General features: G+C 44.4%; 1 protein-coding gene across 4 annotated transcripts in view; it reads left to right on the top strand.

Annotated features, from left to right (window-relative positions):
* Nucleotides 1-25,069, top strand: part of Sec31 (COPII coat complex component secretory 31) — an 81,028-nt gene that overhangs the window by 8,495 nt on the left and 47,464 nt on the right. For all 4 annotated transcript variants that reach the window (XM_077676928.1, XM_077676949.1, XM_077676933.1 and 1 more), the window contains exons 5-12: nucleotides 838-933; nucleotides 3,700-3,837; nucleotides 6,262-6,404; nucleotides 8,732-8,843; nucleotides 9,641-9,940; nucleotides 12,096-12,335; nucleotides 14,172-14,246; nucleotides 17,309-17,386. In XM_077676928.1, the coding sequence (XP_077533054.1) occupies nucleotides 838-933; nucleotides 3,700-3,837; nucleotides 6,262-6,404; nucleotides 8,732-8,843; nucleotides 9,641-9,940; nucleotides 12,096-12,335; nucleotides 14,172-14,246; nucleotides 17,309-17,386 (1,182 nt within the window). The remainder of the gene's footprint in view (nucleotides 1-837; nucleotides 934-3,699; nucleotides 3,838-6,261; nucleotides 6,405-8,731; nucleotides 8,844-9,640; nucleotides 9,941-12,095; nucleotides 12,336-14,171; nucleotides 14,247-17,308; nucleotides 17,387-25,069) is intronic.

Below are 25,069 nucleotides of genomic sequence, written 5' to 3' on the forward strand. Positions count from 1 at the left end.
GAGGCAAACAGCAAGTTCACTTTGAAATTCAGCATTATAGAAACTGCCGCCTATAGGGTGTAAAGTTGTTGACAAAATTTACTACAAAGCGTTTCCACATGCATGATAATTTTAATTCTGTAAAGCGGGTGGGCCGTCACAATGTTGTGCACGTGTGCTTGCGGGGACTCGGGCTTGTACAAGGTCAGTAGATGGGTCGCATCAACATTTCAGATTGACCTGCTACACTGGCTCAGTGTCTAAGGCGTTGTGCTGCTGAGCCCAAGGGTGTGGGTTCGACTCCCGGCCATGGCGGCCGCTTTTGTGATGATGGCGAAAAGTGAAAACGCCCGCGTGTACGAGATTTCGGCGCATGTTAAAGATCCCCAGGTGGTCGAAATTAATCTGAAGCCCTCCACTACGGTGCGCCTGATCACCTGTGTAGTGTCGGTACGAAAAACTTTATTATCAATCATTTCAAGTTGAACAGGTACTATCTCAACGATTACTGGAAAGCGTTTCTTGAGCAAGGTAAAACACAATTACCCTGGTGAACATTGTGTTCCTTTGTGTTATTGAGACATATTTTTCTCCCAATTCGTGTGCATCACCTTCATGGGGACAGAGCGCAGGTACCTGTAGTGATCCCCGTTTTTGAAATAATTCATTCGGGTGCATGATCAAAGACAGCTCATTGGCCACCCTTCCCCACAATGAGGTTTTGTTTGTCTTCTATTTCATAAAAATTTATTGTTATATAAAATCTAAGGCATAGGATATGTCCTGGCCTTTTTTTTGTGTGTGTGTCAAGGGGCAGTTTATTTGAAATGGAGGCAGTAAAAAGACTGTCCTTTTCAGGCCAACCTTTTGGCATCTGGGTCGACAGACTCGGAAATCTTCATCTGGGATTTGAACAGCCCCAATGCGCCTATGACTCCTGGAGCTAAATCTCAGGTGAGGAAATGACCCCATGGTGTCATGTGCTTTTTTCTGGTTGTTTGGTAAGGATGAAATAGTGTTGTCTAGTTCCTGACTGAAGTGGGAAATGGTGTCAGTTTTTTTTTTAAAGAAGGACGCTTTTTATGGCTGCACATGTGGTTTTTCCATCCGTCTATTTGTACATGCTTGTGACTAACATTGTACCTTACATGCATTTGGAGGATTGCCACTCTTTTCGGAACTTCCTTCCTGAAACATCCCCTGGCAGTTGGCTTTGCACGCCTTCGCAGCGTTAAAGGGGCCGTGAAGACAAAATGCAAGTTTGGTTCGTTCGAAAGCTTGCATCGTTAGGATAACACTGACACCACTTTCAACACACACTTCGATCAAATAATCTGTATAATGAAGAAAACAGTGAATAGCCATGCAACTCAGTAGCGACTTTTCCGCGCTGAGCTGATGTGTTATGGGCAGTTTATTGTGGTTGGCTTATGCCGACAAAGTCCAATACATATTAAAAACAGGAATTATAAGCTTGCAGAATGAGCTGTTTGCGCTTAAATTTGGGGCACATTCCTCGCTATAATAATGGTAATGGAAACATAGACTCACTAATGCGTATGGCGCGCACTATGCTGGCAGACACTGCACAGCCGTCGGGTGCATTGGACTTTTCTGACACGACACTGGCCAACTGGCATAAGTGCTAAGGTTGCCACCCCCCCCCCCAAAAAAAACGGCCCTTCGGTGGGCCGTCACGTATTTTTCATATTTCGCGGGGTTTCTTTATGAGTCAGAATAAATGAGTACGCAATTAGTTCATTGCTGAAAATGCCGCAGTTAGATTCATCTCGTGGGTACCTACAAGTGTCCCATTGACACTTCAATGATTAGGACAGTATTTCTTAATTAAGCTAGATAATTAATTATAGGTAATGAAATTTCATTAATGAAAGAATTACTGGCCGTTACTCCACTGTACTGGAAACCTTAAGTGCTAGGCTTTCTTCGAGTAATGTCATTGCTATTTTTAAAAACCTTGGTGCGTGATAGCTGGGACACCTTTTATACGAATAGAAAGGTTGAGGGGTGTTCTTATAATAAGGGCTACTGCAACCAATGGTTTTGCATACTCTTGGCAGGGCTGGACAGGTTTGCTGCAATGAAACGGTAAAAAGGGCAGCTAGAGAAAGGGCGCAAAGGAAGGAAGGAAGACATAGGACCAGCGCTGGTCCTGTGTCTGTCTTCCTTTGCGTCCTGTCTCTAGCTGCGCTGTTTTATTTTGTTTCATTGCTCCAACCGACTAGTCCACATTCAAGCATTGACGGGTTTGCTGCAGCTTGTACTAGAGTGAATATACTCGCAATGTGCAACTACATGTCAGTTGGGAGAAGCTCTCCGTCCTGTTCTTTGACATGCTGTAGTCATGCAGCATAAAGGAGACAAGCGACAGTAGACGTTGATCCCTCGGAGGGACGTTTTTGTCCACCTTGTGGGCAGGTAGAACCGCCTCAACAAGCCGCCTAGCTTCTGCTTTGCTGCACGCAGCTTGTGGAATGAACTATAGTTCTGGTGTAACTGGACCTCCGCATGTTCCTGGACAGATCCCATATCTGTCCGGTTGGTCTGACCGAACTGTTGATGTCCAGTTTCACAACTGTGGCCTTCATCTGTCTACTTCTCTTTGGCCGAAATAGATGCTTTTGCACTTCTTTTTTGCTTGCTTTTGTTTAGGCAAGATGGTTTAAAGGCACGTCCATTTTTATGCAAGGGAAGGGCTTAGGTTGCATCAACTCCTCACTGTTTAATGGCGTAGATTTAGCTATGTAAATATGCCCGATGTATCAGTTTGAACCACATAGGGTGGGTTTGCCATTCTTTTTCAGTTTAGAAAGGCAATATCGCACTGTACCAAAGCCATATTCAAGTATTGCATCGTGTTGCATTTAAGTCGCCCTAGAATGTGGATGCAGGCTTTATAGCCAGCCCACGCTGGCTGCCCAACTGTTTTGCTGGGCGTTGATTTACCGTAGCGTTTTTATGAAAACAAGTTTGATGCCTTGGGAGTAAGCTGGCTGTCTGGAATCAGCCAAGCTATTCACTGATGCTGGTTATCAGTGGTTTCTGCTTCGTTTTCATGGCTGTCATGGCTTTCATAGCTGTAGCTTTGGGTTAACTCTGCTATCTGCAGAATTGGTAAAAGTGGTGCCTGTGTGACTGTGTGACAGTGACATGCATATTGCTGACTGCTCAAGCCGCTTGCAGTATGGAGGTTTCTGTCTTCTGTGTTTATAAGTTTTTAACTTAAATAATCTAACATGCTTAGGTTGTCTGTATGTGGCTCGTAGCGTTTTTTTTTTTTAAATAAATTTTCACCTGGGATAGCATAGCACAAGATGTACACAAGACCTGCATTACAAAAAGAAATGATGTTGCTGCCACAAACTAATATACTACTCGTCTGTGCTCTTGTGTAAGAAGTTCATGTTGTCATGGCCTGTACCTTGGTGTAAATTGCTGCTTGGACTTTTAGTGTGCTGCGTATAACTCAGTGCGCTTTTTGTTTTGGGAATCACTTGTGTTGGATACAAGGGACTTCGATTTCAGCTCTTGGCTGGGTTTTCGTGGTGCATTTGAAGGAAATATGCATCAAGATGTTAGCTTAATGTGCCAGTGAAAATTTGACGCAAGCAGAGGAAAACGAGGACGTTACTGAGGCTTCAGTTGAGGCCAAGGGTGGCTGGCCAGCGGTTGATGGCACTGTGCCCTCCTCCCGTGCAGCCCCACGAGGACATCAGCTGCCTGGCGTGGAACCGGCAGGTGCAGCACATCCTGGCGTCCACTTTCCCGGCACGTTGCATTGTCTGGGATTTGCGCAAAAATGAGCCCATCATCAAGGTGTCCGACACCACTGCCAGGGTGAGCGAGTGCACACCGTCGCCCCTGAGGCCTCGCTATTTTTTGCTTTTTAACCCTTCATTATTTTTAATTTCATTCACAAGCTCATCTCAATCGATAGAACGTTCGAAGGATGTGTTTCGTATGTTATGCCAGCTGTGAAATCCTGTGACAGCTGCAGGGAAGGGATCAATATGAGCAATGGCTGGCATTTGCCTTGGTAACGTCTCATTTGGTATTGCCTGTGCTGTTTTCTGTTAAATTATTTGTTTAATGTTCTACTTAGGTACTTGAAGGCAGCAGATGGAGCGTGACCTAGTTGGGAATTTTTACTTTACAGGATTGTGCCAGGTCTCCGAGTGTACAACAGGCAGTGTTAGCCTCCTCTTTAAAGTAAAAGGACTTGTTTGCGGTGGTTTTAGGAACTACTTTTGTTGTTGCTTTTATTATGGTTTTTTTTTTCTTTTTTTAATTTTCAGAACATTTGTTCACTCACCTGTCACATAGCACTTTTCAATCGCAGTTGGATCAGTCCTGATCGAACTCAGCGAAGATCGGGGGCTTCCAAACACAGCACTTTCGATTTTTATGGAGTGGGGTTTAGTTCGACTCAACCCTGGTTCTGCAGGTGTGGCCATTGGTATTCTGTAAAGGTGAAATCTTGCAATAATGCCACAAATTTAATCAACTAATCTGGCTCAAGTGATGAAATCGTGTTTGGGCACTTTTAACGCCACGGTCAACCACCCATGTAAGCAAAAATGGCATCACTGCCAGGGCCTCTTCGAGTACTTCTGACAGCCTGTATCATGGCTTCACGACTAGCAGCTGCCGCCATCTCAGAGAAATCTTGAGTTTGTGTTCGGGAATCATTGTAACCGACATAGTGAAAAACTTGCACAAGAAGGATTGTGAACCACGAAAGCAATGTGCCGCACTCGCTGCTACAATGCATGACTTTTCTTGTGCTTTTCTGAAGTGTAGGCTCATTGTTTTTGAAAATTTCACATAATTTTTTAATGCTTGTATGTAAGCATGTTTAGTTCAGATAGTGAGCTGTTAACATTGGCTTCATCTTTTCTTTATGTTAGTGTGGCTGTACCTGAGAAAAAACAGTTACAACACTATTTTAATGACGAGGAGAGTGTACAGAGTGTTTATAAAGTATAAAGTTGCTGGTAGTTTTAAAGCTAAAATTAAACTTATTTCTTTGTTTGCTTGTGGCTCCTTTTGATGTTGGAAGCAGCTTTGTAGCATCAGGTTTTATCAAGAGCAGATGAGCTAGGGAGAAAAAAATATTTTCTGAGTAGTTTTGTGCTATGCATTTTGTCAGGTGCTGCCATCACGGTCCCAGCATTTGTTGAACTACAGGCCTTGTGCACGTGCAAGCAGCTTGGTTATTAGCGTCGGGCAAAAAAAATAGAATTTAAGCAGGTGCTCTGCGGAAAGAGGCGGGAAGAGGAAGAGAACCTCTGTTTCTTCTTTTATGCAAACCTTGGTTTCAGATTGTAAGCCCCAGAGGTGAGCACCATCACAGTGCCCTAATCCTGGGTGTCCTTATGGTCATTTTTGCCCTTATGAGGCGAGGGTGAAATTCAGAAAACCTGCGAGGTTGAGGAAGGGAAGTGATAGTGAGGTGAGGGTGAGGGAATGTGTTCCAGACCACCCTGTGCTCTCGTCCACCTCTGATGAACTTTATTAAATTCAACTTTCCCCATTCAAATTTGGGCTGTCCATATTATTCTGCCCATCTAGCTGTTAAAGCACATCCATCCTGTCAGGTTCGCTACAGACTATCATAGCCAGAATTTCGAGCACCAAAAGGTATTGGGGATGGGAAACTATTGAATAGACAGAGGCAACAACTAATATGTTGCATTAGAAACATTCTTGGGCTACTAGGTAGGACATAAAAGCTTTCTGCCTAAGTGTTACCTTGTAAACTCGTGGACTAGCTTTAAAGGTCAACCTCCATGCTGGGAAAAACTGGTGAAGTGGCGGACGGGGCCGTCGACGTCGAAACAACTGCTGTTTGCCGGGTATCTATTTGATACGTCGGCTGCTTGACAAGCAACAGATCATAATTTCTGTCCCTTTTTATGGATTTGTATGAGAGGGTGGAAAAAAAAAAAAGGAGCACAACCCGGAAAAAAGAAGTGTGGAACCATTGTCTGCTGTTTTCTGAGAGGCCACGCCCACAGCGGGGAGATGTCTGCTCAACAGCCGTTTCGAAGCAGACGGCCACGTGGCCATCGCCAGATGTTGTTCGCCACTTTGCCATTTTTTTGCTGCGTGGAGGTTCGTCTTTCGGTGTAGTCGTTGCTATTGTTGTATCGTTGTATCATTGTAGACCGGGCAGTGCTGCCAGATAATGTGGTGGAGAATTTTTGTGCCACACTGGTGTGGAGGAGACAGGTGGTCCGATTGTGGGGGTGTTGTGCGCAGGTGCACTGCAAGGCGGTGGCGTGGCACCCCGAGGTGGCCACCCAGCTGTGCCTGGCCTCCGAGGACGACCACGCACCCGTTGTGCAGCTCTGGGACTTGCGCTTCGCCACCTCCCCGCTCAAGACCCTTGAGCACCACCAGAAGTGAGGGCGCTTTCTGTGAACGGGAAGGGGGCAGGTAGAAGAACCATTTACGGTGGTTTGAGTTGTTTCGAATTCAGTTAGCCACTTAGAAATGGCTCCATGTTTGCAACCTCTCAAATTTGCATTTGTTTCAACCGCTCTAGCCAGGCCGGCTGGGGAAGTCACCCAGTTACATCACTCAGCTGGTGTGGGAAATTCCTTGAAAGGCTGGCTCCCCACATTTGTCTTTCCTCATTACCTGGCTTAATTTAATGCAGCTTGCGTTAAACTTCAGATATTTGTTATTCTGTAATGGCTGTCTGTTCAAAGAAGTGAAGTTGTATGCTTGTATGCTGGTCCTTTTAGCAACAGCTTGATGTGGGCCAGTTGGTACGCCGTGATCAAAGGTTTTAAGGTGCAATAAAAAATGCAGCCGCTAGAAGAAAACGAGCAAGACAAACGAAGCGTTTCGCTTGTCTGGCTCGTTTTTGTTTGTCTTGCTCGTTTTCGTCTAGTGTCCGCGTTTTTCTTGCGCCTTAAAACCTTTGGTTCTTTTAGAGCTGGGACATGTTCTGTAAGCTAGATTTAAGGTGCCTGCTTATTTGCTGTACCCGCCGCGCTGGCTCAGTGGCTAAGGCGTTGTGCTGCTGAGCCCACGGGTGCGGGCTCGATTCCTGGCCACGGCAGCCTCTTTTTTGATGGAGGCGAAAAGCGAAAATGCCCTTGTGTTCGAGATTTCTGCACACGTTAAAGATCCGCAGGTGGTCAAAATTAATGTGGAGCCCTCCACTACGGCACACCTCATCACCTGAGTAGTGTCGGCGATTTAAACCTCACAATAACCATACTTATTCGCCCTGAGGTCCATAGTTTCACTCTAGCACTTCTCTTCAAGCATGCACAAACAAAGCTGCTGTACAAGGAGTCATTGATTCTCATTCAGGATCAGTGCCAAGCTTCATACCCAGTGCCTTGTTTTTGTTAGGAAAGTTGCATTCAAGGCAACAGACCCATTTTGTGACCGTACATGCAGAATATGCTCATTAAGATGATCCCGGCTATAGCTAACTTTATGGTTCAGACAGACAGACATTTTTGCTCCCTTGCGACATGCACAGTGCAAAAAATGTCCACTGGAGGTGAATGTCCGATAACCAGAGAAGTCAGAAAAACGGCAAAGAGCATGACTGCAAACTTACTGCCATCACAGGGTCTCCTTTCATGACACTCTCTCATACCTCTTGGTTACATGTTAGACTGACTTTCTCTGCTCCATTTTTATGACTAGGCTTCAAATTTTCCTTGCAGTACTTCTTGCTGTGGCCTGCGGGGGTGTGTTGATGTCATTGACTCAGCTCGAAAGCAGTGAATTGTGTTAATGAAAAATCTCAGATGGGGCAGACATCTCGCACACTGAAACATTTTTAATACTTTTTAGATGTATTTAAGGGAAGTAAGTATAAGGTCAGTGTAAATTAGAATCGGCTATGTTACTACTCAAGTGTTAAAAGGGGAATTAATCTATTTAAGAATAGTAAGTATACATTTGGTACATACCAGAATGTGCAATATCAGTACTATAAGTGCTAGATAGTGTTAGCTGATTGCTAAAGGCTTCTTGCAAAACGTACTTTAAAAAAGTAACAATTTTGGCTGGTGTTTTACTTTTGTCATCATGTGAGTTACGTAGTTGTTTGCGGGGAGTTAAGCTACCAGGAGTGCTGACCATGTTGATGACATGGGTTTTTAAAAACCGCACGGGGAACAAGATTGTCAGGCTATCACACAGGTGCCAGTACGAACAGTAGCACACCTAGTAGTGCTGAAGCAGAGTGCATTCTGTTGTTACTCGCCGGCCTTTCTTTTTATAGGCAGCGCACCAGAGTGTTGGTAAAATAAATGAGAAGGGCACTTGAAAGTGGCAGTATGGTAGGGTCGCAATGAAGCGAGAGTAAAGCTGCCGTTAGCTGAGTGACATCAACGTGCCTGCTGAAGTGTTACAGAATAACTGAGCTGGTGCTTCTGCTCATTTTACCTTGTGCTTGCTTGGGTGGACTGTGCAGCTAGGCGTAAAGGCACCGGAATTGAAAAAAAAAAAAAAAAAAACCCATCAAGACAAATCTTCTTAAGCATGGAACAGCAAGTAAACGTGAACTGACTTCATATTTGTTTGCATTTCCCCTTTCAGGCTTGTCTTATACTTGTCTTAACCTTTTGATGTTGATGACTGCCATATTTCGTTTGTCAAATGTGTGGCTACAGTTCATTTGCCAAGCAGCTCGAGCGTAGTGAGTTGTAACAATGCTGACAGTTTGTCACACTAAATCCGACTTGCAACTTGCTTCCAGGGGTGTCCTGGCTATTGCGTGGTGCCCGCAGGACCCGGACCTGTTGTTGTCATGTGGCAAGGACAACAGGATACTTTGCTGGAATCCCAACTCGAATGTGCCAGGTGGTGAGGTGAGCTGGTATAGACCTTTCCTTGTTTAGCATTTATTGCCCAGGCAATGTATCAACAGTCCTCGATTAAGTAAAAGCTTGCTGCTTTTCATAAAAGCAAACGTTTTTGGTTGACGTTAATCTCATTGGATGTGTGCTGGTCGAAGTATGTACAGGCTGAGAAGTCAAGGTAGTGTCTGGACATTTACCTTAACTTTGCATGAAGATAGATTGCTTTCACAATGCAACACGTTTCTGTGCACTGATAATCCCACGCTGCTTGCTGATTCGATCGAATATGTGTGCTGATCCCACTGACATAAGATCCGACGTGTATGGTAGGTCCCCTTACTGACGCTGGGTGGTTGCCATTGCAATGGCAAAAGTAAACAAACGTGGGGTTTCGGATTTATACACTGTCAGGTGACTGTGCAGCTGTGATTGTCTAACCGCGTTGTGATGGCTATCTTGCGACGAGGAAATTGGTGTGCAAATGGCGGGCTGCGATTCAGAAGTGGGAACGAACCTTAAAGGGTCCTGCAGAACCAACAAACTCAAGTGAGATTTCCAACATTCAGATGCCTATGGTCATTGCCCTGCGTGCTTTTGCGGGAGCTCCAACGTGTGCTGAGGCATAAGCTGCCCCAAACATTGGAGTCGCAAATGGGGCCATCTTTCTTGGAAGTTTTGCGATTTCATGGCGGCATCAGTGCACCTAGTTCTTACTTCACTGGCTAGAAACTACACTACGCCGTTGATGGTTTTGGGAACAAGCTACCTGCAGGATGGTGCTTGCATGACATGCCGGTGGCGTGCAGGTGGTGTGCGAGATCCCGGCGGGCAACCAGTGGCACTTCGACGTGGCGTGGTGCCCGCGCAACCCGGCGGTGATCTCGAGCGCCTCGTTTGACGGCCACGTGGGCATCTACTCGCTGTTGGGTGGACAGCAGCAGGCCCAGGCAAGCCCCCGGCTGGCCGAGTCTTTTCCCGGCGCGGACACCATGGCCCAGCTGCCACCGGCTTACCAGCAGCAGCAGCAGCAGCAGCGGGCCGGAGTCTCCATCTCCCTGCTCAAGCCGCCCAAGTGGCTGCGCAAGCCCGTGGGCGCTTCCTTCGGGGTGCGTCCCTGGTCTCTTCTTTCTTTCTCCCGCCCTCTCCTTACTACAGGGGACGTGTCAGGTTAGGAGGGGTGTGAAGTTTGTCAAGTACATTTATTTGATGTCAGAAAATGCTTCAATGTTTAGCTAACTTTATTGATAGTGCTGCGTTGTCCTCTGCGGGGAGGCAAAAATTTGATGAATTTTACCCCTAATTGGTGTCACATATGAGGTTAATTTACTTGTAAAATTCATTTGCAAGTCAGAAAAAATTATGAAATAAAGCCAGTCAATTTTTGAGTCCCGGCTTTGTCATAATCTAATGTATTTTGATTTGTGCATAAAATTTGGTCAGATTTGGTCCATCAATACTAAAATTAGGTTTAGCTAGTTAAAACTAGACACTTATCAGGTTTAAAATTAGGCAGTCGTTCACTCTTGCTAGTACATGTGAACGAAATGCAAAAAGAAAAGGAAGAAAAATTGCAAGCAAAGAAACAGTTCCAAAACAGTTGAGACCACGAAACTACAGAGTTCGAAGGGGAATTTCAGAAAAAGAGCAGGAAAGCAGTAGACAGACCAGGAGATGCAAGCATTCCAAACAAGCGCTTTCAAAATAGCCGTCTTCATGTAAACATAGGTGAACTGACTTTCTGTGTATTCAATCTGTTTCATAGCTGATACGCTGTGCTTCTTTGCATGATGTCACTTGTTAGATTTCTGGCCACAGTTAAATCATCTCAAAGTTGGCCTCACTTCGTAGCTCTTCCCTAGAATGCGTCTCTTAGGCCAGGTGTTCCTTTTGCATTTAATAGCCTGGCATTTGCAGGTTGAAACCAGACTACTTTCAGCAGGATGTATTTTTCAGAACCTTCAGTGGTGAAAATTGAAATTAGCTGGAGTGTTTCTCCAAAACCTGTTGAGAAATGAAGTGGCTAAAGCTTGGCAGCTGTCAGAGCATGAAAGAATAGCACCCAGATTCAAATCAAGCCCACAAGAAATGAACTGCAGAGCAGAAAGTACCACTTTTCTTTGTTTTTGTGGCCACCAGACTGTCCAGCAGGAAATTAGGTGAACTTAGTTAAGTTTAGTAGTATCCATTAATTTTAAGAACACTTTTAAAATGGTAACCGATGACGTAGAACATGGCTGATGTTCCTCATTATTTTTCCTGCGTACCCCTTAGGGCTGGTGTACAACATTGCCATACTGGTCTCCTACGGGGAAAGTTATTCCCACTGAATTTTTGTGAAGAGTACCTTTTCCTTTGCCACTTGTTTAAATGCAGTGCAGTATGGCATAGATCGAGAAGTGCAGTTGCATACCTGCCAACCCTCTCAAATTGTCCGGGAGACTCCTGAATTTTTACCACATCTCTTGAGTGTGCGAATGCTATCTCGAGTCTCCCGAAAAGTGGCCACCACAGCCGGGAGATCGTTTTTTTTTCAATCGTGCGGACGTTAGTCTTTTCTGCTGTAACAGTTGTCGTGCTTTAGAAGAGCACTCACCCCCATACTTCTAGTTTCCCCATAACTGTACCGTAGAATAACCCTAAATATATTCTAAGCACTATAGTACCGGGCGCACCGCGCATCTGGACGCTGCCGGAATGTTGTTTATAGCTAACAAAGGCCAGCCGCGAGCCGCGCTCGTGACCGTACCTAAATAAGGCAAGGGAAAAGGTCCCTTCACAAGTAAAGAAGTTTGGCACTCCCCACTACAAGAACCAGGAGTAGAGTTTTTTGATGCAAGAACAAAGCAGCTCAAAATAAGCACCCTTTCTCCTTTCTCGTGTCATTCTCCAGTCTCATAAACTAAATACCCCCCTCCCCTCCCCGATGCGGTCTCCCATATTTTCATGTTGCTAGGTTGGCAGGTATGCAATTGATTCTTTGTAATTTTGGAGCAGCAAGATGATGGTGTAATAGCTGCAGCAGTACCTTGCACCTTCAGTGTCTTTGCTCTGTTTAGTCTTTGCAGAACATATCACCTATAGAAAATTGAGAAAGAGTGTTTAAAGATAAGTAGCCAAGATGTGTTTTGTGCATGACCTAACGTACCATCTCCTAGCGTGAGGCCTCAGCAGTGCACTTCTGGTCCTTCTGTGGTGCTTTCGTGTCCTCTAGTCCTCAGCCTGTTTGGTTGACTTGTGCCTTCTTGGGCCCGTCCCTTGCAGTTTGGAGGCAAGTTGATTTCGTTCACCAAGCAGCAGCAGCAGCAGCAGTCATCCAGCAATGCCCTTCCGCCGGCTCAACTAGTCCACATCAGCCAAGTGGTGACGGAAGAGGCGCTGATGGAACATTCATCTAGACTGGAGAATGCCCTGAACGGCGGGGCATTTATGGAATTTTGTGAGCAAAAAGTGCATGACTGCGAGGATGACCCAAACCTCAAGCTGGCCTGGTCTTTCCTGCAGGTGCGTGCAGCAAAATATCTGTAAATAGAGTTGGAAACACCCATTTTTGTGCTCTTTTCCCTACACTATTTTTGCCATCCCATCTGCTGACACTATTTATGCTACTTCTTTACTATGGCTTGCTGGACATATTAGTGTATTTGTGTACAGGGGCGGCTTTATGCGGGTCTTATTAGATGCTTTGCTACCACAAAAGGTCTGAGAAAATTTTTGTTTTGCTTCCACCACTTTAGCTTAATATAAATGTGACACCTTTATTGTCACGAGGACCTACTTGTTGCATATTTTTGAATGGGGCTAAATTTGCATAAAGTAGGCCTCGTGAAGAATTTTAGAAAAATTTCATGGCTTAAGAACAAAAAGGGCTTTTGCTGTTGCTGCGGAACCCATTCTTCCAAATGCCAAAAAAATGGCAAGCGTATCTGCATTTTCAGCGTAAGAAAAAAGGAAGAAAAAAATTAATTTAATGCTATATCCGTGATTCTGAAAAACTGCAGGAGTGGCTGATGTGAAAAAAAAAAAAAAAGAAAAAGAAACGTAAAGTAAACACTGTGCCTGTGTTTTAAGTGGTGTTCGTGCAAGATGGCAAACAATGAATGTTTGAAAGGTAGGCTGTGCATGTCACTTGGCTTGGGCATGTTTTGGTTGTAGTGGAGTACCACTTATAGCGCGGACTTTTGCAGCTCTTGCGATATACATTAAAGGCGGTGTATGCTGCATCTATAAAAAAAGTGGATAAGTTCTAAACAAATAATGCTGATAAAAAAAAAGCAAGATTATAGACTTAAGAGTCTAATTTCTCAAAAATATTTTCTCAGGAAGAAAATGTTTTGGTTTACATTAACTTTCATGGAGCAAAAAAAAATGTGAGCCATCATCATACCTGTGCCATACTGTGAAGTAGTTTCTTGATTTTGCGAGGCAGACTGCTTGTTTTTGGGTGGCACTCTTGGAAAAAGATGCAGTGTTTTCTGCTGTTGTTGCAGTGAATCTTTGTCAAGCGTAGTTTAGCTAGCTTAAGAGAAGCTTGCACAGGGAAGAAAAAACAAATATTTGAAGTTGAAAGGAATCTTGCCAGTGGATGGTAGCTTACATTCAGGGCTGATTTGGGCATGCAACAGTGCTGTCGCAGTTGGAAGGGATGTGCTGTAATTCAGTGTCTCTTTTTGTCTTGCAACTGGAGCTTCAACTGCAAAAATCACATGCAGGCACAAAAGAATCATGAGCAGGAGGCTTTTCTGAGAAATTGTCACGGGGCAGGGATGTTTTAGCTTAGTAACTGCACAGTAGTGTCACATGGTGTGTTTTTCTCCATAGAAATGTACTCAGTACTGTGACAGGCTCTTTGCACATAAGAGCAACAAAACTCGTCCAAGTAGAAATGACACTTGCCAGTGAAGAGCAGTTGGTATTGCAGGACGGTCTGGTGTACTGTCAGTGCTGATATCTGATGACTCACTGTAGTCTTACTTGGAGTAAAAAACGGTTATGGGGGAAATTTCAAGTTGCAGGCATTTTCCGAGAAACAACAGTGCGCCATAAAGGTGCCATGCTGGCTGGCCCTGTAGCTTAGTAGGTGTGCAGTAGGGCTGCGTGCAGAGTTTCTGCTGCATAAACGAAACCAAAACTGGTGTAAGGTTCTTGAAAATGGCTACTACTATGGCAATTCGGACCAGCACAGATGGTCCAGGAATGTGCAGGAAGTCAATAAAACTTGAGGGCCAACCCCAAATTTTTCCACTCTGTGTTTCGCTGTTAAGGGCTGACACCCTCAGTATCTTCTTCTTTTTTTTTCTTTTTCTTTTTTTGTATTTACCTCTGGCTTTGACATTTCAGGCCAATTTCTACGAGTCTCCAAGGGCAAAAATGCTGTCCCTGCTTGGGTATGACCCCAATGAAGTTACGCACGAGGTAAAACCTTATGCTTCTCTTTTCAAGCTGTATTTTTGTTTGACGCTTTATGAGCGCCATGTTGCTGCGGTGAAATAGGGCGTGCCATAATGGGAGGTGGAGGTGGGTGCTGGAGCAAGGCCTTTTTTTGTGCTTTCAGTGTCAGAGAACGTTGCGAACAGCTTCTTTTAATGAAAACACCCATCTCCCCTTTTTATTTGGGTACAGTAACCATATGTTACGTAGTGGCATGAGATCCTTAATATCGCATTGCTCCAGTGTCAGTTTTCTAGCACATTGCCTGCACTAAAAATCATAATATGCATCTACGAGTGGCCACATTGAAAAACATGTGGGCAGTCGTAGTACATACTGGCTGGACTTGCGCCATGTTGCACAGTTTTGTTGTTGGGATGACACATTGAAAGGTCTTTGCGTGAGTGTGGCTTCACTTTTAATTAAAAATATATTTTTTTGGAAAGCATTTTTTTTTTTGTGCCGTCAGTAAATATTATTCAGTATTCATCCCACATTTCATGGCTCGTACAAATGACGAGAAATTTGTGCAAGGTGTAACTTTTGGCTTTTGGACAGCTTCATCACAAACCTCATAAACTACCTCCTTCAATAAATTACCTCCACAGAAAAAAATATATAAATATTTTGGGTCATTGCAAAACTTTGCAGGTGCTTTTTCTGAGGTGTGTGTGAGAGGTTAACTAACACAGTATGCAAAGTGCAAAAAATATGCAAAACAAATAGGAGCTTTCGGTAATTTGCAGACTATGGTGGTTTGAGTGGGAGCCTCAAATTTGACTATGAATGGATCTTTCTTGCTAACAGCATGGTACTTTCGTCTGCTTTACAGACACACTTTTGGATAACATACCAGTTTTTAACACTGCTGTCGTTTTTTGTGTTTTTAAACAACTGGTACTGCTGAGAGTATTGTATGTTAGAACCTCTTTAACTTCCGGTATAGTAAGTCCCGCAGTGTCTTGATACCTCTTATGAGAGAATGATAAGTATAGTAACCAACAAAACCAGGCAAACTCGTCATAGTGAACGCAAGTGCCCTTGGTGATGGTTTGGGGTATCGTGGGCTATTGGTGCCTCCACACTGCTCTGCGTTGGAAATCTGGCAAATTTTTTTTCAACTGCTGTATTTCTTAAGCCATCAAAGGGTTCTTTGAGCTTCCATGGAATAGCCTATTTTTTTCTCCCTATCTCTTTAAATGCAGTCCACGCTCGTTACAACGGACCCTCTTAATCCGGAAAAAAACATCCGCTGTAGCCGAAGTATGCAGTATCCGACCGGGGTTGGGGGTGGGGGGAAGGAGGTATACGAGCGCAAAAGTGCGAACTTTGACCAGTACTGCACATACATGCTACAGACACTGTTCTTTCTACGCGCCTGCAGCACCCCTGCTCAGCGCTCACGTGGGGGAAAGAATCACCTAAAAACCCTGTTTCCGAAGCTTAGCTCTGGCACTTGGAAAAGGCCTAGCACATGCGGTCGAGTGCGTAAAGATGCACACTAAGCTGAGCAAAGAAAGCAAGAATATAACAAGGAACAATTCCTAACTCGCTATAAAATCAGTCGTGGCCAGCAAATTAGCTAGGCTCCTTTAAAACCCTTCGTGACGAGGCACTGTTCGCCAAGCAAATCGGATCGCTGCTTGACGTTCCCCCAAGGAAGCTTCCGCATTTCTTATAATTATAGTCTGGGCATTAAGACAGCTGATACGATATAATCTGATAGACAGCTGTAAATGTCCAAAGTTCTACCAGTTGTACTGTGTACGGCCACCGGCAGATTGCACACAATGGATGGGAGCCAACCACCTACTTTAGGAATTTCTTACCTTTTTCACCGGACGAAACGCGAAATATGCATGCATGGGAATAATAAATGCCGAGCTTCACTGAACCTGAGTTCTTTATTACATAAAAAAACCTGTGAAGATGGAGGGCAGACTCGACTTCGAGTGCGTCAGTTTCCGTATTCGAAAGCGCTGTTGTTCAATCCCACCAGCCAAGTTTATCGGCAGCGGCCTTGTTCTTGACAATCGAACGGACCGTCTGCTTAGATAGGCCTGTACTTTTGGCGATGTCGGCCTGTTTTTTGCCGTGTTCGACACCGTTAAACATATTAACTTTATACACCAGTGAAATCGGCTAGCTTGCCACTCATGCATGCCACCTGTCGCACAAAAAAACAAAAAAAAACAAAGGCCAGCAGCACTGGCTTGGCTTGGCTGCGCCAATGGCCCGGCTGCCGACAATGTTGCCAGACATAACAGTTTCTTCGCCAAAATAAACAAAGAAAAAGCATATCGGGTGCCGGTACCGCAGCAGTCCGCTATAAGCATTCAGTCAAAGCAATTTTCGCCTAAAATTTAGTCTGTTGTAGCATATAGTCCGCTATAGCCGGGTCCGTTATAAGCGGAGTGGACTCCACTTAAAATGCACGTGGACCAAACAAGCCAACAGAAATGGTCTGTTGTAACCGAAAGTCCGTTGTTGCCGGATCTGCTGTAACGAGCGTAGACTGTATGCTGTATTTTTTAAAGGAGCCATGCAAACAAAACACTGGTTCGGTTCATTACAATCGGTTCATTACCTACTGTAGCAAAAACAAGCCAGGTACAAATACGGTCAGAAACAAAGCAAAGGTAGACAGCAGCCCTGCGCAGTATGGTGGTGCCATCTAGGAGGACTAACGCTAAAAAAAGTGTTGCGCAGTCCACTGCAGAATAAACAGTGCACTAACATTTGCTTGAAGACCTGTCCTTGTTGCAGACCTCACGAAACATCCGATTTTGCGGGAGATTCAACATTTTAAGTTAAATTCATTAATTTCTCAATGAATAAAGCATCATTTACTGCCGGACAAGCACTGGGGGCCCTATAAAGCACCAAATCTCTCGAATAAAACAAACTTTTATTTTGTCTGCATGGCCCCTTAAAGCCATCAAGAAGTTCCTCAAGCTATTTCCATAAATATAAGAACAGGTAAGAATGAAACTGATGTCCTTGAAGCTGTGCTTTTCCCCTTCTCCCTTTTACTTTTACCTGCCTAGTTGTCCTTGGCTGGCCATGGACCGGAAGACGCAGATGATCAAGACCTTCCGAACGACCTTACTAATTTGTCACTCGGGGTAAGGTGCATCCCGTACCCTATTTTTACCTGCATCTCAAACCCTTGCAAGATCACGCTTTCTGAGCTGTGCACTTTGCTTTTTACCAATGGTGATGAGGCTATGCTGCCCTGCATTGCAAATTGCACAAAACTTCTTCTCAATTGTTGCTTGTTCTGAGCCACTGCTCTGCACAGCACTTTGAAACGCCTGTGGCACAATGCATGCTGCAGAGCTTGGCAATGATGCTGAACGATTGACTGTTGCATACTCAATTATTGCGCTTAGCTAACAGGTGCGGGCCCATGGGTTAGCAGTTTTGGTACTCTGCAAACACGATGCAGTCTGTGACATCCTTGTAGTGTAAGACGGTCATGCTAAGATTTTATCGTATTAAGATTTTACCGTTCATGCTCAGAGGTGTTGGTGTGCATTCCAGCAGAGTCAACACCAACTGTTTTTAAAAGAAATTGTTAATTTTAAGCAGCATTCAAGTGTCCCTCTGTGTGCATCGGTGCGATTTAGTCTATTGCTGCTGCCTGCCTTTTCGAAGTGTGTGCCGTAAAATACCAAGCACGGGTAAATGCCCGAATTTGGGCTCTCTAACCGAGCTAACCAATTTGGAGGGGGGACTCCCCTTTATTTGAGCTAGCTCACAAATGGTGCACTTCTTGATATTGTGTGCTGAAGTGCTTAAATGGACACTGAAGTGATTTGTAAACATTGTGGCATTACTTGTGCAAATTGTTGGCCAAGTTTCGACCAGTCTGGGTGCATTTACTTAAATTTATTTAGCATAAAATCAGTTTGAAAGTGCTGTCCTCCTCTCTGCATCCTCCTTGCCAATTTCCTGTGATGTTTTGTATGAGGCGTACCTTTGCAAGAAAAAAATAAACAAGCTATTTACAGGACTTCGAAGTGCGACAGCTAAGTAAATATTCATAATAGGACTAGTTTTTTTATTTTTTTCTGTAAGACTTTTAGATAATAAACAACATTGGTACACAAAAAATAATTTATAGCCGATTCCCCTACTCTGAAAGTGAGGGTTCGTCCTACACGTTTCTTCGTGTTGTCCCCTTCCCTTTGGCCACTGCAGTCGCGGCAGCCAGGTTCCGGTGGGAAGACTTTGTTGCTGCAAGTGAAGGGTATCCGAACGGTGTTCTCAGCACAAGGGGAGCACATGTTTGCCTTTCTTTGGTTCTACTGCTCGTGTTTTTACATAAGAATAGCCCTGTGCTACCATCCCAGATTCATAGTTGCTCTGTGCACCTGCAGTTATACAAAATTTTCTGGCCTTGGAGTAAAAGCTTTATCTTGCCCTCCATGCCACAGTTATCCAGCTGCACTTGTACTGCAGTCGGGCTCAGAAAAAAGTAACCGGGCAACAATGTCTAATGCCTAATTTTAGTGTGCCCCCCCCCCCCTGATTTTCTTGGGCAACATCTTTTAAAGGCCTATCAAACTCCACAAAGCTGTGATACCATGCTGCAATCTTCAAATATTCCTCTGTATATTTTTGTACAAGTTATTACGAAGAAAACAGGCGCTCTAACTGAATCTCAAGAGATTCCCGTGAAAAGTCGCTTTTGCGATGTGTTACAGGGACACGTGGAGGCTTATCACAAAGCACGTGCCCCAACTCAACCAATTAGCTTGTTGGTCTCTGGTAGGTTTAAGTAGCTGTCACTGGAAGCCTTTAAATGGGAATGAATTTTGCTGGCCACAAAGTAGACCGCAGCTCAAAACCTGATTTGAGGGTGCTTCTATACCGTGAAAGTCCTTCCAGAAAGTTTTTCCATAAATAATTATCGTCCATCACCATTTCCCAAGTTGGCCAAAGTAACTCCGTGCCACGGGTGATTATACTGGATAGAAAGTCTGATCAGCCTTCTTCAATTTGCCTTTGGGGGCAGGTGACATGTTTCAGTTCAAGCCAATAAGGTATTCTGCTCTTTTTTTATCCACCTACCGCTACAGGAGAGAAGAATTGGCAAGTCATTACATGAAAATTGACTTGCCTGGTAGCTTCTAAGTTTTGTGGCATAAACAATGATGAATTACGTATCATTATAGTTGTCTTAAGTTATTGTAATGGCCAGGCAATGCTGCCATAGTTTCCCTCACTGATAACTCTGCCTTGCCACCTTCGTTGTAGCGTAACTGTGCTTGCTGCGGAGCACCCTTTACAGCTGAGCCCTGTAATATGATGCACAGACGTGACCAGCTGGCATTTTGTCCATTTCTGCAGAAGACAAAAATTTCTTAATGAACACAAAGCGTATTTCCTTCCTTCGAAGGTCACTTGGATGCAATGTGCTGCAAAAAAGTCCCATGATAAAATGCTTAAGGGGGGGGACACTGTTCTTGAGGACTGAAAATTTGCCAAAAAATCAATTTTCTTTATTAATTTTATTTGCAGTCTACAGGTAACAAAGAATGTACCTGCGAAATATCATAGCTGTATCATAAGTATTCACAAAGCTGTTGCCCTTTGAAGTCGCCTAAATGACCATTTTTGCCCATGTTTGCAAAATTCTTGCCCTGTTTTCTCAGAACCAATTTTTTTCCCACATGGTCAGCTGTCGGGTACAATATTTTGGGATGTACTGGTTCGATTTACATCATTTTTGCTGCATTCGAAAGCTTATGAACTGAACAGTGCAATAACACCACGAAAGTACTGAATTTCTTTTTGCTGGCATAAGATTTTATGCAGTTAGTTTAACAAAAACATTGTAAATTGATGACCCAACATTTACGAATTTTACAGTGTTCGCAGAAACCATGCTAAAATTACTGCAGTGGTATAGTTGCACTCTCTGGTCCTTCTAGAGCACAAAGGGATAAAAGCTATTTGAGTATTTCATATTTACATAATGAAAAAATTGCCCGAAACGGAGTGACAGATCATGTTGCACAACTCTAAACTTACACCCCATAGATGAAAACTGACTGCATATTTGTGCTCGGGATGTTGAAATACACTCAATGTGTAAATCTCAAGCACATAGGTTTTTAAAAAATAACAAAAATGTCCTCAAGACCAGTGTCCCCCCTTAAAAGGAAAAGCACATTTTTGAGCAGAAAGATGACTGGAATGGGACGTACCTGTGATTTGACTAGACTTGTGGTTTCCATAAACCTGTTACGAAGCCAGCACAAAGCTGTGCACTTCTGTTCCCAGTGCTGGCCAAATGATTGCTACGCAAGGTCGTAAGAAACTCTGACCTCAGCTTTGAGGGACCCACTTATGCCGCAGAGTCAGCACCCATGTTTATCTAACTCGACCTGGCTAAGTGTGCTGAGGTTGGTGAATTTTTTTTTTTTTGCAAATCTTGTGCTTTGACTGGACACTTGCTGTGCATTTTATGCTTCCCCAGTAAATAAATAAAAAGAAAAGTAAAGGGAACATCATACTGAGTGTTTTGCTGGCACATACCTTTTGAGCCTGAGTAAACTGACTCTAGTGGGGTGCAGGGCATCTGATTTTGTTCAGCATAAGAAATATCGCTGGTCTTAAAATTGAAATATTCTGACAATGCAAGGAGTTCTATGGACTCAATTGAGCCAGCTTCAGCTTTTTCAATCCCTCGCCCATACTCTGTCGAAGTTGAGCAGTTTGTTGCCCTGACCTGTGTTTTCTTTTCCTTTTTTCATTTTGCTTGTTTCCTCGCTGACCTGCCGTTCCGCATGGTGTTGCAGCGTTTCCCATCTTTTGCTTTCCTTTCTTGTGCCTTTGCTTTTTTTCTCTCTGGCCCACTTCCCCTCCCTTCTGCTCCTGCCTGTGTATGTGTTGTGGCCAGAGTGACGACGAGTGCACAGACTCTAGTTGTAGCTGTTCAGACTTTACAGTAAGTGGCCCCCCCCCCCAGCCGCACTTCCTTTGGCTTTGGTGCATGCTTCTTCGCTGCTGTGCTTGAAACGGTGGTGTAGTTGACGAACAGTTTGCAAACCTCGGATGGTGGGCTTTCAACTAGTGCTTGTTGGTGCAAGGTGGCTGAGGTACGGCACTGGCCCCACACCCATCTTCCTGTGTGTTGTGTCTTGCTGTGTCTTGCTGTCCTTTGTGGTGAATGTTTGCCCAACATCTACAACTTGTTGTTTCTTGCACACTAAAGAAGTGCAGGTTCATTTTGAGTTGTTCAGCCCCTTGATATAAATGCCTATGTTGTCGAGTGTTTCCTAGTGCAAAAGGCTGTGCAGCGACTCAAATAATGCTCTTGAAGTAGCAATAGTAAAACGAGTTGGCCTTACTGGCTGTGTGTTGGTTTCACCCTGAGTTGAATGTGCAATTGCCATTTTACAGAGAAAGGGTTAAGATACTTACTCGTAATATGGCTAGCTGGGACTGTGTTACAACATTGCTAGGCAGTTAATGCAAAAGCAAACCATGCTAATACAACAGTAAAATCGTTGCCTTTACCAGTTAATGTGAGATTGGGATTAGAGATGTGTAATCTCGGCAACGTTGCCATAGGCTACCTTGGCTACCCTAGGCTACAACATACAACATAGCCATAGGCTATGTTGTAGAAGGTTTATTTAAGCAGCAGTTAGTGATTATGGAAACGTAACACTGACTAATCCGCTGAGTGTTTTTCCCAATCTTTCTTCGATTTATTAGCTTCTGCCTTAACTCTCTTTTTTTTTTTTTTTTTGTTCCTTTCTTTCTCAGCAGTGCTGGAAAACCTGCTTATAGCATTTCCAATTGCCGTGCATGAGCGTCTTGCGCAGTGGGATGTGCAAAAAGTGTTTGAATGGTATTCTGAGATTGCCCACCAATTAAAAATCTTCACTCTGGACTGGTGGTCCTGTGAAATTTGACGACTAAAATTAGTTGAGTTTCACATAAACTTTTATAATTTTTTTTTGGTAACAATATTTGTATTCCATTTAAACTGCCTTTTTATTTTCTACAAGCAAGATTTAGCAGAGTAAGAGGAACTTGGCAGCATAAGTATTTCTTTTCTGGACCGGCATATTCCCCTGATTGAGTTAATTTGTACATGTCAGATATGGGTTTGCAGTCTTCAGGCATTTATTTTGACAGCTTGTTGTGAGAAGACTCAGTTAAGATCCACTTGAGTTGTGTACCCTGGGTAGAACGCTTGGTAAACAAACATTCTTTGCTTTTCTAGCAGACGTGTTGACATGTTAAACTAGGATGTAAAGTATTGTACTTATGGTCTATCTCAACTTGCCTTGTAAAATATTAAAATGCCTGGTATATCAGATCAGTAATTTTCTTGCAGATTCTTTGACATTTATTTGAGATTGGGCGTGGTGTCTACATAGATTTGAAAATCAAAATAAAAAAAGCTATAATTTCTTTCCTCTCAGCCCTTACTCTTGAATTTTTTCTGGCAGTGTTTGTGCACTGTTTGGCTTGTACTAGGCAGATCGATGAGTGGGAGGCCTGATCGTTGGGTCTTGTCATACCTATTAGTTTTGCCTTAATTGCCGGGGTTAGCCTTTCTTTGCATTTCTGTTTCATGTTAATGATCCTTGTGTGTTGCCATCTCTTTCTAATGCTGCAAGTGTGATATGACCAGGCACAGCGAAAGAAGTGCATTGTTAGCTTTCCTTAAAGGGGCCCTAAATAGGCTTCTGAAGGTCGCCACTTCAATCGCGCAATCGGTAGAGTACCCCTTCACAACTACGTATACCAAATATTACACCTCTGCGTAAAGCAGTGGCCGCATAAACACACAACAAAGATCCTTTCTTTCTTTCCTTGCTCACCTACCTCTTCCTTACCGCCACACTGCCGCGCTGTGATATGCGACAGACTGCTTGTGATGCAGCCTCTGTGACGCCCGAAGCAGTGAACAGTACGTTGGCGCTATTGGTGGGCCCCTTTGAATGCTGTAGCCAATCAGTATTGCCGGCTCTGAGGGAAACGCGAGTGTGTGCGGCGCTCCTGCACCAGCGGCATGGCGTATGCATTGGTGGTACGGCGTATTCGTCCTGCACCGGCAGCACGGACGAATACGCCGTAGTACAGACGACTTTGTAGATATACCGCGTCAATTACAAGGTATGAATAACGCTGAAAAACACGGAGCATCTCTGCACGCAAAAACGCCCGCTACACGCGTGACCGCGGGAAGCATCTGCCTCTACGGCCGACAAGGAGCTCACTGTCCGGTGTACAGGGGGGTGCGATGATAATTGGAACACTTTAAAGTTTTTTCCTGAACGAACCGCCGCTCTGTTCGCGCTCAAACTTCACACAAAGGTCGCACTTTGTGGTCTATTTTGTTTGACACCGGGAAAAACGACTGTACTTACCTGGTTATTCTAAAAATAAAAACGATTTTCGCCTATGGAAAAATGGTGGCTGATTTGGACGTGTGAGCCAGCGCAAGTTGATCTTGGAACGACGGCGCCACCTGGGGTATTCAGAGTGAAACGCACGTTTGGGATTCACGGTAGGAAGTAGCCAAATGGTGTAGCAGACGATCAGAAAATGTGAAAGCGAGTTTTGTGGCCATCTGCTCGCTCATTTGGCTCCTTCCTAGGTGCATTTTCTGATAGTCTGCTGCACCATTTGGCTCCTTCCTACCGTGAATCCCAAACGTGCTTTCGCTCTGAATACCCCAGGTGGCGCCGTCGTTCCAAGATCAACTTGCGCTGGCTCGCACGTCCAAATCAGCCACCATTTTCCCGTAGGCGAAAATCATTTTTATTTATTTTCAGAATAACCAGGTAAGTATCGTCGTCGTTCCCGGTGTCAAACAAAATAGACTACAAAATGCGACCTTTGTGTGAAGTTAGAGCGCTAACAGAGCGGTGGTTCGCTCAGGAAAAATTTTTAAAGTGTTCCAATTATCGTCGCACCACCCTGTATGCACAATACGGCATACACGGCAGCAGCTAACACTTGTCACCGCCCGCCAGAGCGGGACTATTGCTGAAAATTAGTTAATAAATGTGTGAAAGGGGGTGCTAGTGCAATGAAAGATTGCGCTGGGGATTATCGTTGGTGCGACCCCTCAAAGTGGTGTCTGAATAACTGCGGCGATGCTAAGCCTTTTCTCCGACCTCGGTGGGAGTTTGCCGCGACAGCGCCGCATGCAGAAATGCTAGCGGACCGCTAGTCGTCGGTGGCCATCTTCAGTTATTGTTGTGAACGAGCATATTGTGTTTGAAGTCCCCCTATCTGGCCTTCAAGTGCTCGTTTCCGCTATTATAAAACTGACGTGCTGACACACGCACGGCCGGTGCGAGGAGCAGTTCGACTGTTCGATGCGGGCCGACCACCGACCATCCCCGCTGAGTGGTAGCAGCTTTAGTAGGGGGAGCTTGGCTGTTGTCTGCTAAAAAAAAGCGTGACGTACCGCCGAGCGGAGGCAATGGCTGCCCGCATCTCGAACCAGCCCTGTTTCTCTAGGTGGTCTTGCGCCTGGTTGGTGACGTCACAGCTTCCACAGTGCTTTGGAGGCGCGGTGAAAGAGCAAATGTGCCAAACTCTGCTAATACTGAACGCTTTTAAACCATTTTTGCGGCAGGACGTTCTTTGATTAATACTTCAACGATTGTGCACGTAAAATCGCAACCTTTGGAACCCTGTTTAGGGCCCCTTAATAGTGGCTCAAGTGTGACCCTGACTGTTCAGTAATATTGGCATGTAAATATTTGTTAGGTCATGCTTGATTCTGCTTCATTCTTTTTTTAAGGAGTATTGGCACCAAAGTTTGA

The sequence above is a fragment of the Haemaphysalis longicornis genome, unplaced genomic scaffold (assembly GCF_048455015.1).
Source record: "Haemaphysalis longicornis isolate Haplotype H1 unplaced genomic scaffold, Haemaphysalis longicornis Haplotype H1 scaffold_1, whole genome shotgun sequence".
NCBI lineage: Eukaryota > Metazoa > Arthropoda > Arachnida > Ixodida > Ixodidae > Haemaphysalis > Haemaphysalis longicornis.